The 14071-nt window shown below is 42.2% G+C and overlaps 1 protein-coding gene across 1 annotated transcript in view; it reads right to left on the bottom strand.

Annotated features, from left to right (window-relative positions):
• gabbr2 (gamma-aminobutyric acid (GABA) B receptor, 2) overlaps positions 1-11693 on the bottom strand; it is an 877108-nt gene extending 865415 nt beyond the window's left edge. Inside the window, 1 exon segment of the mRNA XM_048608319.1 lies at positions 11282-11693. Coding sequence (XP_048464276.1) covers positions 11282-11578 — 297 coding nt within the window. The 5' untranslated portion in view covers positions 11579-11693.
• Between the last annotated feature and the right edge of the window lie 2378 nt (positions 11694-14071).

Genomic DNA, 14071 nt, shown 5'->3' with positions numbered 1-14071 from the left:
GCTGCCCTGGTTGAATCCATACAAGCCTTGATCATAGCCGTACAGGCACTAGATGACACCATGCCTAATTCCTCACATAGGACAAAAGATAATGTAAGATTGGCTTTGCAGTGCCACGCTGATCTACAGCACATTCATTCTCGTAGGGTGGTGAAAATTAACTGCACCTGACCCGTAAAATGGGCGATGACAAAACTGCAGTTAGATGTGTGAATCCGAAACAAAGCACTCTAAGTTCTCATCCACTGCACTAGCCAACCCCCAAGCCCTACATCAAGCCACACCCACCTCTCTGCCAAGGCAGAACCAACAACACTGCCTCCTCTCATTTTGAATGAGTCTGTCTCTGCATACAGATAGGTGCAAAGGTCTTCTGGCAGAGTTCTCACAGATTCCAATGTTAGTTATGTATTACTTATATCTAGATGGCAGGCATTCATTTAAATCCCTATAAATAAACACAGACTGAAACTGTGGTGGTTGGTTTAGGAGGCATTTGCTTATACTGTGTTACTGTCAATAAATATATATGCGTGTGTAGAGATTGGCTCAAATTTTATGCTTCACCAACTGGTTTATTGGAGTATAACATCCAACACCCAGAAACTCTTTGCCAAGGACATCTGAGCAGCCTAAGCAACCTGTTTCTACTCCTTGTGAGGCCACAGGGTTTCAATATGCAGGGGTGGTGGGAAAATCTTATTTATTCCACAAAGATATGCATGTGGGTGTATGAGAAGATGTTGTAGGATTCTGTTATTTATGTGAATCACATAAATGTCATAAATGTTATTGCTTCACACCACCTTCTATTGTTGCTTTCTCTTGGTGGTTTTGTATCACATCAAATATTCATTTGCTGGCAAATGAATTGATGGGAACAATGGGAGATGTGTCATTGTTAACTGGATAGTTACAGAACTGTTTTTTGTCAGTGAGATTGGACAGAATGAGCATTGTATGCAATTCTTGCATTGGTCCAGTAGTGGTAACCGATTGAAGCTTGTAGCTATAAGAGTTATCCCAGACAGAAATGTGATTGACTGGTGCTGTGATGTCAGTGCCATTCTCATCCTTTGCTGTCCATTTCTCCTCTTCACCGGATTCAACCACAGCTGTAAGGAAGAGCTCAAATTGTGACGGTGACCACATTATCACCCATGTGCTGAATGTTTGTCCTAAGAGATCCACTCTGATACTGTAACCATTCACACTGCATTTGCTGAAGCTGCTAAATGGATTGTTCACCTCAGTTCCCCAGTCATATGAATGACAGAATGTTACTGACTGTGTACTTCGCACCTTACTCCTTCTGCAACTTCAAATTTCATGCTGTGGAACTTGTGCAGAACACAGTCTGAACATTCTATAGATTCTCACTGGTCGGTACTGAAAGATAACTCCAAATCCATTCAGACAACCGAACTGCAATTTGGCCAACTCAGTTGTCTGCTTAATGACACCTCTGGCTGACATCGTAGCTTTTGTTAAACCACTCTTCAGTTTTTTGGCAGTGGGTGTCACAAACCTGGAAAAAGGTATCCTTTTTATCCCTAAAGCACCCCCCCGCCTAAAGTCTGCTTCAAGTTCTGAAAAGGCAAAGATGGTTCGACTGCCATGTAACAGATGCATCATGGTGGATCCTTGGAATCTGGCACCTGCCTCCATGAAGCCTTTCTTGTGGCTACACAGCACCTCACCTTTGATGCAATGGGATCCCTTCTGGCTTTTCAATGGTCCTGACTGATCTGAGGAAGCGTACATTGTCAACTCTGTACTGTTGCATCTGAAGGAAGTCAGCCATAGATGCAAAACCTTCGACCTGCTCACTCTGATTAATGTCATCACTTGTACAGTTGATGGAATGGCCAGCCCTAGCAAATAATCCATCAGCCTTATGCATTTACATGCTGCTTACTGTGAAGCCCTGGATACGTCTTTGGTAGTGCTTTGAAAAGATCCGGAAGAAAAATATTTGGAAGCTGTAGTTGCAGGAACCAGCTCCTCGAGGAACCCGTGAATATCTGACACCACCTGATGTGACAATCTGTGCCTCAAGAAGCACAGTGCTTTCAAAAGGTCAAGCAAGCTGAGTGTCTGTCTGTACACCCTGTTACAGGGGTAATGCTTCCTGCGCCCTCTCTTGTCTACTCTTGTCCTTCCTCAGCAAGCTGTTACTGCTGCTGATTGTCATCTAATTCTTAATTGAAAGTTGGTATAAAACAGACATAGCAACACTCACCTCAAACCTGAATCTCAATATCAAAGGTGAGTAGGGAAATGACTGTGAGCCCTGTGTATTTATTGGTGCTTGTATATTGGACTATTTCTGAGCAGCATGCATTTCCATTTGACCCGCTCATTCTATCTTCAATGACAATTGTCAAGAAACCTACTTTTACTGTCTTTCTATAACACGAGTCCGTGAACTGTTTACTATTTAAATTCCTCGTTCTCTCCCCCACTGAGTTATAATCTTGGTATCATAGATCATGATAAGGAAAGAATAATCTACACTCTAACCTACCACACAAAATAAATGATTCCACAAGATGTTTGAAACAACTGACATCATGACATCATATCAAATAAAGATAAATGCATGAAAAATCTACCACCACTAATACAGGAGGGCAAAATTTAATAGCGTCATGAAATGTCACAGATCACAATGAATGATTAACCTGCATCTGTTGCTTTCAAGGCAGGTAGTGTGCCAATATTGTACTGCTTGCTAATTTGCATGATTACTGTGTGTGTGCTGATGAGTGGCTCATACCTCAGTAGGAGGTGAGGCAAGAGTTAGGGACTAAGTTTCTCGAATGACTTAAAGTCAGCCAACACCTCTTAAAGATACGGAAAAACATCTCAACAGAAAGAATAGTCAACTTTAGTACAATAACTGATATGAGGTGTTGCATTTTGGTAAGGCAAATCAGGGCAGAAATTATACACTTAATGGTAAGGTCCTGGGGTGCAGGTTCATAGGTCCTTGAAGGTGGAGTCACAGATAGACAGGGCATTTGGTACACTTGCCTTTATTGGTCAGTGCAGTGAGTATAGGAGTTGGGATATTGCGCTCGATTCAGATGAGCACTCATGGGCAGCTTACAGAGGCTGACTAGTACACAAGCCTAATAGAATGCTTGCTGTATTGATAACTTTGCTGGTCAATGTCAAGAAGCATGGAGGAACAATGTGTCACAGTAGCACAGAGTTTTTCCATCCTTTCCAGCTGCAAGCCGCTGGTGGAGGACCCATACATGCTGCAGAGTGCAATGGACAAAGTTTCAACTTAAAACACAAACAGCAAACACCCACCATCTGGAGGCTGCAGTTGAAGTTTGATTTAAAGTCATGCAAGGTCAGTTTGTGCTATCATGGCTGTAGATTTGAGCATGCAAAGGACACAATTATTCTGTCACTCAGTTGAGTCATTCAGAGAGATCCCAGTCAGAAAGGGGCTATCATGCTTGCCTCCTCCATTCTCCTCCCACTCCCTCAGCCGCTCACTATAAAGCATGCAATAGGGCTGTGCCCTCACTCTGGTACAAAGTGCAGTAGTTCTGAGGAGGGGTCACCAGATCCAAAACGTTAACTCTGATATTTTTCTTCACAGATGTTGCCAGACCTGCTGAGCTTTTCCAGCAACTCCTGTTGTTGTTCCTGATTTACAGCATCTGCAGTTCTTTCAGTTTTTATGCAGCATGTAATAGGACATTATGAATCCTAGCATGCTCTCCTGGCAAGTACTGCAGGGCTCCTGCGGAATAGTCAGGTAGGACAAGCATTGTTCCAGTATGCCACTGTCTGTTCTATCTGACCTCCATTGTATTGATGGTGCACGCAAATGAGTTGTAACTTGAGTCATCAGCCTCATTATCAAAGGATAGTTCCTGTCACCCAGGAGCCACCTTCTGCATTATAGTAGTGGCTAAAAGATAGATGCCACAGACTGTAAGCATCATGGCTGCTTCCAGGGTACTGGGGATCCATCTGCATTATTTACTGAGTATTATCACACATCAGCTGGACTTGCACGAGTGGTATCCCTTTCAATTGTAGTGAGGACAGAGGTGACAAGCAGTACACAGAAGGTAATGCTTGTGCAATTAATGGCTTTTTGCACTATTAGGAATTCTGCAATTCTTACAAAGCCATGGACTCACCCCACCTCAATGCTAATCTCTGGTAAGACAGAATGAAACATAGTCAGCTCTCTTGGAACTCATCATCTTGGGACATTCCCTTTGCAACAGTAATCAGGAAGCTGAGAAATGTTATCAATGCCTTAGAAGAAATTTAATTGAAGTGAGTAAGATTATGTAAGACATAGAAAGGAGAAGAAGGACCAATTGCTATGAGCAGTGAGGTTAATAGCTAAGGGACATAGGTTTAAAATGATTAGCAAAAGAACTAGAGAAGCATTTTTACCCAGAGCATGGTGAGTGTGTGAAATTCACTGTCTGAAAGAAACTAAGGCAGAAATCTTACCATCAATAATAAGACACATAACTGTGTACTTGAGGTGCTGTAACCCACAGTGCTACAGATCATGAACTAGAAGGTAGGATTAGGTTGGATAATGTTTCTCAGCTGACAAGAACATAATGAGCTGAATAGCCTCCTCCTATACTGTTGATTGATGCTACAATCTGCTTACAATGCTTGCATACCACCAAATGTTTGTTGTTTTTTGCCATTTATTCATGGGACATGGATATTTCTGGTGCCAGCATTTCTGACACATTTCTAATTGCCCGAGGGAAGGTGATGGTGAACTGCCTTCTTAGGTTGCCATAGTCCTTCGGGTATAGGGACTCCCAAAATCCTGTTAGGAAGGGAATTCTGGAATTTTGACCCAGTAATCATGAAGGAATGATGACATACACCAAGTTAGGGTAGTGTTTGGCTTGGAGGAAAACTCGCAAGTGCATTTGCATCATCTCCCTCCAAAATGTCACTCATCTCAACTCGGTGAGCCTGCATGATCCACTGCAATTTTAGAGGCAATACAGCACTCTTTCACTAACAATAACAGGAGACACATTTTGCAGTCTTAATGTCCTAACTGAAATATTATTCAAATGTGACATATTTGCAGTTAGTCAATAAATTAATAAGTGATGAATATAGACTACATTTACACACATAGGAAAGCACATGCATATACTATAGTATGTATTTAGGGTGCAGTTACAGTGTCACTTTTGTATCTATGCTAAGCTGCTTTGAATTCTCTTCAATACTGGTATTGCACTGTTCCAAACTAGTGCTGTGTGCAAGAAGGCATGCCAAGCTCCCATCCATTTCAAAACAGAGCCATTAAGTTTAGCAGGAACATAACCTCAATGGAGCAACCTGTCCTCACATGCCACTCAAAAGAGCTCTACTCCTGAATCTGTGCTTGCCTGGTAACATCATGATGAACAACTGCCTCAAAAAGTGCATCTGAATGTTAAAGGGGTTAAAGACGACACTCAACTGTAAAGTATTTTAGATATGGTTGATAGCACACTGGATTGTTCTTGTTCTACAAATGAGTAGATAAGTAATTGTCTTTATTTGGGTACTGCTTTCTTAACCCATTTATTATTTTGCATTTATGTACACAATGTTTTTGGCCACATGAATAGAATAAATCTGGCAAATTACAGACACCATGATTAATACAATATTGATCACTGATTCTGCATCTGTATTCTGATTTCTAAAGTTTCAATACCCTCTAATATCTCTGTCCCAAAAAGACAAGCAATAACTTCAATATTCGGAATTTATACCTTAGTAGCTGAAACACTTGCAGGCTATGTTCCTTTGTTATATTATCTCAACATATATGAATGGTGGGAAGGAGGAATAGTGACCTGATACATGCTAAAGCCTTCTTGAGTTAACTCTTAGGTCCATCACTTATGTAATGCTGCTGTGAATTCTCTATATCAGCTGTGCTTTATTTTGCTTATACCTTTAAACATTGTCTTCATTCATGCACAATATGTCTTATGCTGTAACTGCACAGTCATACTTTTGCCTTATGTACATCGTCTTCTTTAAGTTATGATCTTCTCCTAGACCTTTATGCTACCTTCCCAGTGTTGAGACTTGTTACCTTGCTGTATGATCTATTGTTATACTTTGTCAATTCTTTGCATGTTAAGTCCACTGTCATTCCTCAATTAAATTGCGTTTACATCACTGCATTGCTAGTCTTACTAGTACTGTCAGGATCATATTACTAAATTACCTTGTGCTCTTTCAGTATTTATGTGTTTTCTCAAGCAACTGTACACACCACAGGTGAAGAAGCAAAACTTAAACATTTCTACTAATGAAGTGATTCCTTAACTTTCTTAAAACACTTCAAAAGATTGTTATTGTCGGCACACCATGATTAGTTTTCTCTTTGCCACTGAATAAAATGATAAATTGCATGATTTTCTTAGTGATCCACTAATTTTTGGAAATTACATTATATTTGCTGGCACAGAGGACTGTCAGACCTCAGTCTTTGAACTATGATTTCTTTGGCAGTATCACATCGTGGTGAACCCAAACGTGTAATTCTCGCTAATTACAGATGCAAAGTAGTAAAATTTGGAGCTGATACCAGGGTAATGGAATGAAAGAAGGCATTGCATAAATTATTAAATCAATTGGACAATATCTATGTGAGCAGCCAATGACAAATGAATTATATTGCAAAAAAAGTGTAAAATGCCACACAGGAATAGACATGATGTGTACTTTAAGAACTGTCCTGAAATGACAAAGGATGAAGCTGAAAGAGGGTTTACTAAACTATTTGTAAAATATGTTTGATCAATGCAGAACAGCAAACAACAAGTCTAATAAGATATCAACTGCAGAGCCAAGATAATAGAATATCAGTCAGAGTATGTAGTGATGAATCTTTATTGTACACTTGTTGAACTGTACTTTGATACTGCAGTTCTGGTTATCAAGCAATAAGTAAAATATTCAAGCCCTGAGGACATTGTAGTGAAACATATCCCTAGTACAAGTTCAGTTTACAGATAGGTGAGAGAAACGTGGCCTATACAACCTCAGAAACAGGCATGTCTGAGGTGATGTTTTAGAAGTATATAAAACTATTAGTTAAAATAGGATTAAGGAAAATGCAAAGAAATTCTACAAATATATTTAGGGCAAAAGTGTAACTAGGGAGAGAATAACACCCCTTAAAGATCAATAAGGCTGTCTATGTGTGGAGCCACAGAAAATGGACGAGATACTAAACCAGTATTTTCCGTCAGTGGTTACTATGGAGAAGGATACAGAAGCTAGAGAACTTGGAGAAATAAACAGTGATATCTTGAAGTGTCCATTTAACAGAGGAAGAGGTGCTAGAAGTCTTAAAACGCATAAAGGTGGATAAATCCCCAGGACCTGATCAGGTGTATCCCAAAACTTTGTGGGAAGCAAGGGAACTGATTGCTGGGCATCTTGCTGAGATATTTGTATCATTGATAGGCACGGGTGAGGTGCCAACAGACTGGAGGGTGGCTAATGTGGTGCCATTATTTAAGAAAGATGGTAAGGAAAAGCCAGGGAACTATAGACTTGTCAGCCTGATGTCAGTGGTGGGTATGTTGCTGGAGGGGATTCTGAACACGATCTACATGTATTTGGAAAGGCAAGGACTGATTAAGGATATTCAACATGGGTTTGTGCATGGGAAATTGTTTCTCACAAACTTGATTGAGTTTTTTTGAAGAAGTGAGAAAGGACATTGGTGGAGGCAGAGTGGTGGACATTGTCTATATGGATTTCAGAAAGGCATTCGACAAGGTTCCACATGATAGACTCGTTAGCAGGGTTATCTCCCGTGGAATCCAGGGAGAGATAGCTATTTGAATACAAAATTGCCTGGAAGGTAGAAGACAGAGGGTAATGGTGGAGGGTTGCTTTTGGGGCTGGAGGCCTGTGACCAGCAGTATGCCACAAGGCTCGGTGCTGAGTCCATTGCTTTTTGTCATTTATATAATTGATTTAGATGTGAATATAGCAGGAATGGTTAGTAGGTGGTTTGCAGATGACACCAAAATTGATGGTGTAGCGGAAAATGAAGAAGGTTACCTCACAGTACAATGGGACCTTGATCAGATGGGCCAATGGGCCGAGGAGTCGCAGATGGAATTTAATTTAAATAAATGATATGAGATGTTGCATTTTGATAAGGCAAATCAGGGCAGGACTTATACACTTAATGGGGACTGTTGCTCAACAAAGAGACCTTGGGGTGCAGGTTCATTGTTCCTTGAAGGTGCAGTCATAGATAGACAGAGTACTGAAGGAGGCATTTGGTATGCTTGCCTTTATTGGTCAGTGCATTGAGTACAGGAGTTATAATGTCATGTTGCTGTTGTACAGGACATTGGTTAGGCCATTTTTGGTACTGCGTTCAGTTCTAGTCTCCCTGCTATAGGAAAGATGTTGTTAAACTTGAAAGCGTGCAGAAAAGATTTACAAGAATTTTGCCAGAGTTGGAGGATTTCAGCTACAGGGAGAGGCTGAATAAGCAGAAGTATTTTCCCTGGAGTGTCAGAGGCTGAGGGGTGACCTTGTTGAGGTTTATAAAATCATGAAGGGCATAGATAGGATGAATAGCCAAGGTCTTTTTCACAGGGTGGGGGAGACCAAAAGGTTTAAATTGAAAGGGGAAAGATATAAAAGGGAAGTACACAGCAACTTTTTCATGCAGATGTTGGCGCATATATAGAATGAGCTGCCAGAGGAAGTGGTGGAGACTGGTACAAATCCAGCATTTAAAAGGCATCTGGATTGGTACATGAATAGGAAGGGTTGAGAGTGATATTGGCCAAATGCTGGCAAATGAGACAAGATTAATTTAGGATATTTGGTTAGCATGAACAAATTGGACTGAAGGGTCAGTTTCTGTTCTATACAACTCTATGACTCTATGAGTATACAAGAAGTTAACTCAGGATATTACTTTACATTAAACTTCAAAACCAGAGGAAAAGTTCAAACAAAAAAAGTCTTTTTGAAACAGATTTTCAGAAATTATTTTTCAAACTGAAAATAGTCAACAGGTGGATATGCTTCTGTGAAGGTAAAAATTGGAGCAATTGGATTTAGGGAGCAATTTAGATGTACAGCTGCATCGTGGTTTTGTAAATGTTTTTTTATTAAAAAAAAGAAAATATCATCATGTTCTGGCTATAAAAATCCTCTGAAGGACTTGAAGCACCTGATCAAGATAAATATTAAAGGCCTGAATTTGCTTCTGTGGAGTACACAGTTACTTGAGAAATACGTTTAAAATGTTAAGAGAAATAGCAGAGAAATTTAGTAAAATGCTCAAAACATTAAGAACTAGCAATCTAGAGATGTGAGTTCAAATCCCATCATAGCAGATGGCAAATATAAATTTAGTTTATTAATAAAAAGTGGTGCCAGTATTGTTGAGCGTGAAATGACTGAATTGTTGTAAAAACATCTCTGGATCACTAATATCTTTTTGGGAATGATATCTGCCTCTTTGCCTCGTCATGACCCCTTTTGTTTGCCTGTTGACGGCCACTCAGTTATTAACCGGGCTGAGGCGATACAAACCGGCCTCACCGCTGGCCCCAGCTCCCATGAATGAAACCAGATGGATGCTACACTGGCGGGGAGGTGCCATTGAGATTCTACTGGATTTATGAACTAACATGGGCCTAAAAGCCTTCCTCATCTGTCACACAAAAGAAAACAAAGAACTATTGATGCTGGAAATGAGAAACAAAAACAGAAATAGCTGGAGAAGCTCAGCATCTGTGGATAGAGAGCAGAGTTCTAAAGAACGGTCAGTGAACTGGAAACATTAACTCTTTCTCTCCACACAGCGGCTTCCAGACCTGCTGAGTTTACCCAGCAATTTCTGTTGTTGTTACAGTCTCTGTCCTTGTGAACTGCGGAGATATTCTCTTGGGTCAACCACCTGTCGTTTCGACATTTGAAGGAATTTCCCCTTCTCCAAATGGCTTTCAGTTAGTTTGCGAATCCCTCATCCTGTCCTTTTAAAGGGGCCGATCGGACCAAACATTCCCGTGGAATCATTTGTAAATGCCCGCCTCATGTTTTGCTTTACATCACCGTACAAGATGAAATGAAAATGCAATGGAGAGAGGCAAAGCCTGTTTAGAAACGAAGGCGAGCATACACATATTGCAAAGGAAAGCTGTCTCACAGCCTTGCCGAGTGTCTGCCCTCTGTGCCAGTTTCTGAGCCACAGCACGTACAGCCAGCCTGGTGCTAAGTGTTTGTGTTTGACTGGGTCACTGACAGTGAAGTGCCACTGCCCGCTCTAAGCACCTCCACACACAAAAAAAAACCCTGCACTCAACATGGGATGGCGGTTACCTTGGCAATGTGGGCAGCGCTTGGTGTGAAACTGCTGCCACCTTCAGGTAATGCTCACTCAGTCCTGAGCCTGTCCCCGCCCCTAGCACGTTAATTCCACCGTGACAAACAAATGTGCATCTATGTATATCATCTGGGGAAGGAAAACACAATACCTGTTGTAGTGGACACCTCCTCCCTTCAAGAGCGAGGTCTCAAGGTGATTCGGAGTGTTTTTATTTCACATGAAACGTGTTAAGTTGTCACCTATGCACAGATCTCTTGGCGAGGAGGGGGTGGCCGTGGTCTGCAGTGTTAACTGTTAGCTGCTGGCAGGCAATGAGCAGAGACAGATCCATCGCTCTGCCTGTTCATTGCTTCCCCAGGCAGCGCACGGGCTCCTGTTCGCCAGATTAATGCAATGACTTCAGGAGCTCATTCATATTCCTCAAAAGGGAAAAAGAAATGCACACACACACACACACACACACACACAGCGTCCTGTCCCCATTCCTCCTCGCTTCTTGCTTAGCTGCTAACCAATGTTATGTTATCCGCATGTCTACACACGGTGCACAGGCAAAACTGGGTCAAAATCGAAAAGCTAAACGCGCTGTAGCCACAAGACACAAGAAACCGAGCGCTAAACAGGCACAGCAAATCCCTGAACCCTGCCAAGGGTTAACTCATTCATCCACTGCGCATTGTAGCAAAACAGCACAATTCAAAATTAACACTTCGCACCACGTAAGTATCACACTGTGGACATATTAAGGAGATATGTACCGGGGTGGGGGTTGAACAGGTAAAGGGTGAGAACTAATTGGAAATCCTCTACGTGTTCGTTTGTAAACAGACTGGATTAAACACACACACACACACACAGATAGCTTCACAAATAAAAGAAACATACCTCGGAGTCGTACCACTTCAGGACCAGTTTGCTGGTGTTGGGTAAGAATTTGTTGTGGACGTGTTCTGTGGCCAGCTCGACGGCTGGTATGATGCCCTCGGAGATGCTCTCTGCCGCCTTGTTGATGGGCATCAGCCCCATGATGGGCAGCTTGGAGTCGGCTTCCAGGCGACTGTTCCTCAGCCCCAGAGCCGAGCTGGAGAGCAAGCCCCAGATCCATAGCACCAAGAGCGTGCCGAGGTGGCGCAGGCAGCGCCAGAAGAGGCCAGCTCGGTAGGTCCTGGGGATTGTCTGCATCCTGGAGGAGAAACCGCACGCACACACACACTCACACTCTCACAAACCAGAGGAGAGCCGCATCAGAAGGTAGGCACTGGAACTGGGGCTCGCTGGCTGCCGCGATCCCTCTCTCTCTGTCTCTCTGTCTCTTCACCCCTTCGAAGGTGTTGCAATCTGGTCCAGCCACTGAGCTGATCCGAGTTCAGTGCATTCCTCTCGCCCCTTCCTGCTCTTGTTGAGGGGTCCCGAATAACGTCTTTTAACGTCGCTTGGCGCCCCCTCTCTTAATACCATTGATTCAAGTTGACAGATATAAAATATCTGGACACATACATTTGTGTGCGTTGCCTTCTTCACCTCCTTCAGTAGGATTTCAGCAGCAGTTCAAAGGAAAGCAGAACCGCACGGCTTTGAAAAAAAAACCCTGCAGAGGAAGCAGCGCCGAGCATCTACACAGTGTTGGACTGGGTGTTAATGTGCAGCTCAGCATAGAGCTCAGCACTTAACTGGCTCTCCTCTCGTCCACAGTTCCCATCACATCCTGTCCAATCCATGCAAACGCAAGGATGGGATAACGGGGATATCCCCACCACCACCCTCTCCCCGCCAAACAAGAGGCTTACACCGGCACGGACGGAGTTGTAGACTCAGCTCCCTGGGGAAGGCAGCTAGACTGGGGAAGAGATCCTCATGTCCGCAGCGTTGCCTCTGTGAATACTGTCAGAGGGGGCACTGCAGGTGACCCAACTCCGGGCTCCATCCTGGGCGGTGGAGCAGTGAGCCCGCTCGGCCACCCGCCGCTCTGGGATTCCGCTGGTAATATTCACACTCCGAACATGTTGGCGGTGCCTGTGAACACACAGGGTTACACACAGGCGCACAGCAACGCAGCTCCAGCCGCATTGGACTCAACCTCTGGCGGACTCGAAGGAGTCAAAACACAGGAGACCTCAGCTACTGTTGAAATTGCCAACAACACAATCACCAGAAATGAAATGACCACGATGTATATATGTATTAATAATAAAAAAAACACATGCCAATATGAAACAGGGACGAGTTTTGTGTTTTGTGGGGAGGGGGGAGGATCATTATCAGGACTTCTACTGTCAATCACTGAATTTATTTGCACTTCTTCCTATTACAGTAGCGAAAACATCTGTTCCCGCACATCACAGGCAAACATAGAACAGCGACCAACTCAGCCACCGAATTAGATCCAGTAAATTGTAAAACAGCAATAACCTATTAATTATTCCCTAGTGTCGGGATCCGCATCGCAACCGGCACCTTCTCGTTGTTTCATTTTGAATTATAGCTTCAGATCCATTTTCAGCTTTGACTTTGCATCTCACTTTCACTGTGAGATGTAGTCCTGGTGTGCAGGAATCTCCGGGAAGGTTAGGGTTGTTTTTAAATTGACTGGAACTTGAGATGGAAGGAGAGATTGACCGTTTGGAAATCAATTTGTTGTTCTAGTTTTAAACACCCTTAAGAATGTTTTTAATTGTTGGAATGGAAATGAAATTCTGGGGAAAGAATCGCACGTTAAAAAGCGTATTGAAATTCACTATATCCATGTCGTTAGAAGTTTGCAAGCGTTTGATACCTTTGTGGTTTAAAGCTTCACTCGGTGTTCTCTTTATGTCTATGTTTCCACCACTATCTTGTATGGCATTTTAACAGAGGTTTGCCCATATCGTTCATTCCAGTCTTCACTGCTGTTTAGTTTGGAGAATAACTTCACTTTGGAATGATTAACAAAAACAATTGTAAATGACAAGTGAAAGCAAAGTTGTCCTCGACAGTGGTGATTTGTCACTGTTACCCTGTCAAGTCCCACCATTGATACCAGCTAAACATGAGAGTGCTACCAAATTTCAGCCATTAGACTCCTAGAGAATGCTTTGTTTCTATTATGTGGAGACTCTCTGAAGCAAGCAAATACATCGTTCAATCCTCTGGCAGCAAATAAATCTATCCTGTTGATCTATGTCATGTTTAAACCAGGAAATAATTGTTAATATCACTGGAAAATATCACAGCCATGAGAATAGAAAGATGGATTTGACACCTGGGACAGAAGTTACATGCTTTCCTGATAGCTTATCTAATTTCGAATCTAACAAATAACCAACATATAGATGGCATTATGTCGCTGATTCCCGTTTTATGGAAAATATTTTAGTGCAAAGACGCATTTGAAATGTGTCTCACTGTCCCAAATGCAAGTGATTTATCTTCCGCAATGTCTTAGGGCCAAGCTGATATTCTCCAAGTGCAGTAATATACAGTAGTCAGACCAAGTTAGTAACACATGGATCCAGCGATAAACCATCCCTAACTTAATATATAATTAGCCCCAGGTCAAAATTAATGACACAGCTCTAAATCTTAAAAACTGCAATAAAGGGTTTGAGGAAGTTCAGGTGATAGGTGGAAGCAGAACTTAAAACTTCATTTAACTTTATCAGTGTAGATACAGTACATGTTTCTATGTGTGTGTGCTCT

Source organism: Rhincodon typus, chromosome 2 (assembly GCF_021869965.1).
Source record: "Rhincodon typus isolate 14 chromosome 2, sRhiTyp1.1, whole genome shotgun sequence".
Classification (NCBI taxonomy): Eukaryota; Metazoa; Chordata; class Chondrichthyes; order Orectolobiformes; family Rhincodontidae; genus Rhincodon; species Rhincodon typus.
Note: the sequence above shows the minus strand (reverse complement) of the source record. Positions and strands in the feature narration are given on the sequence as shown.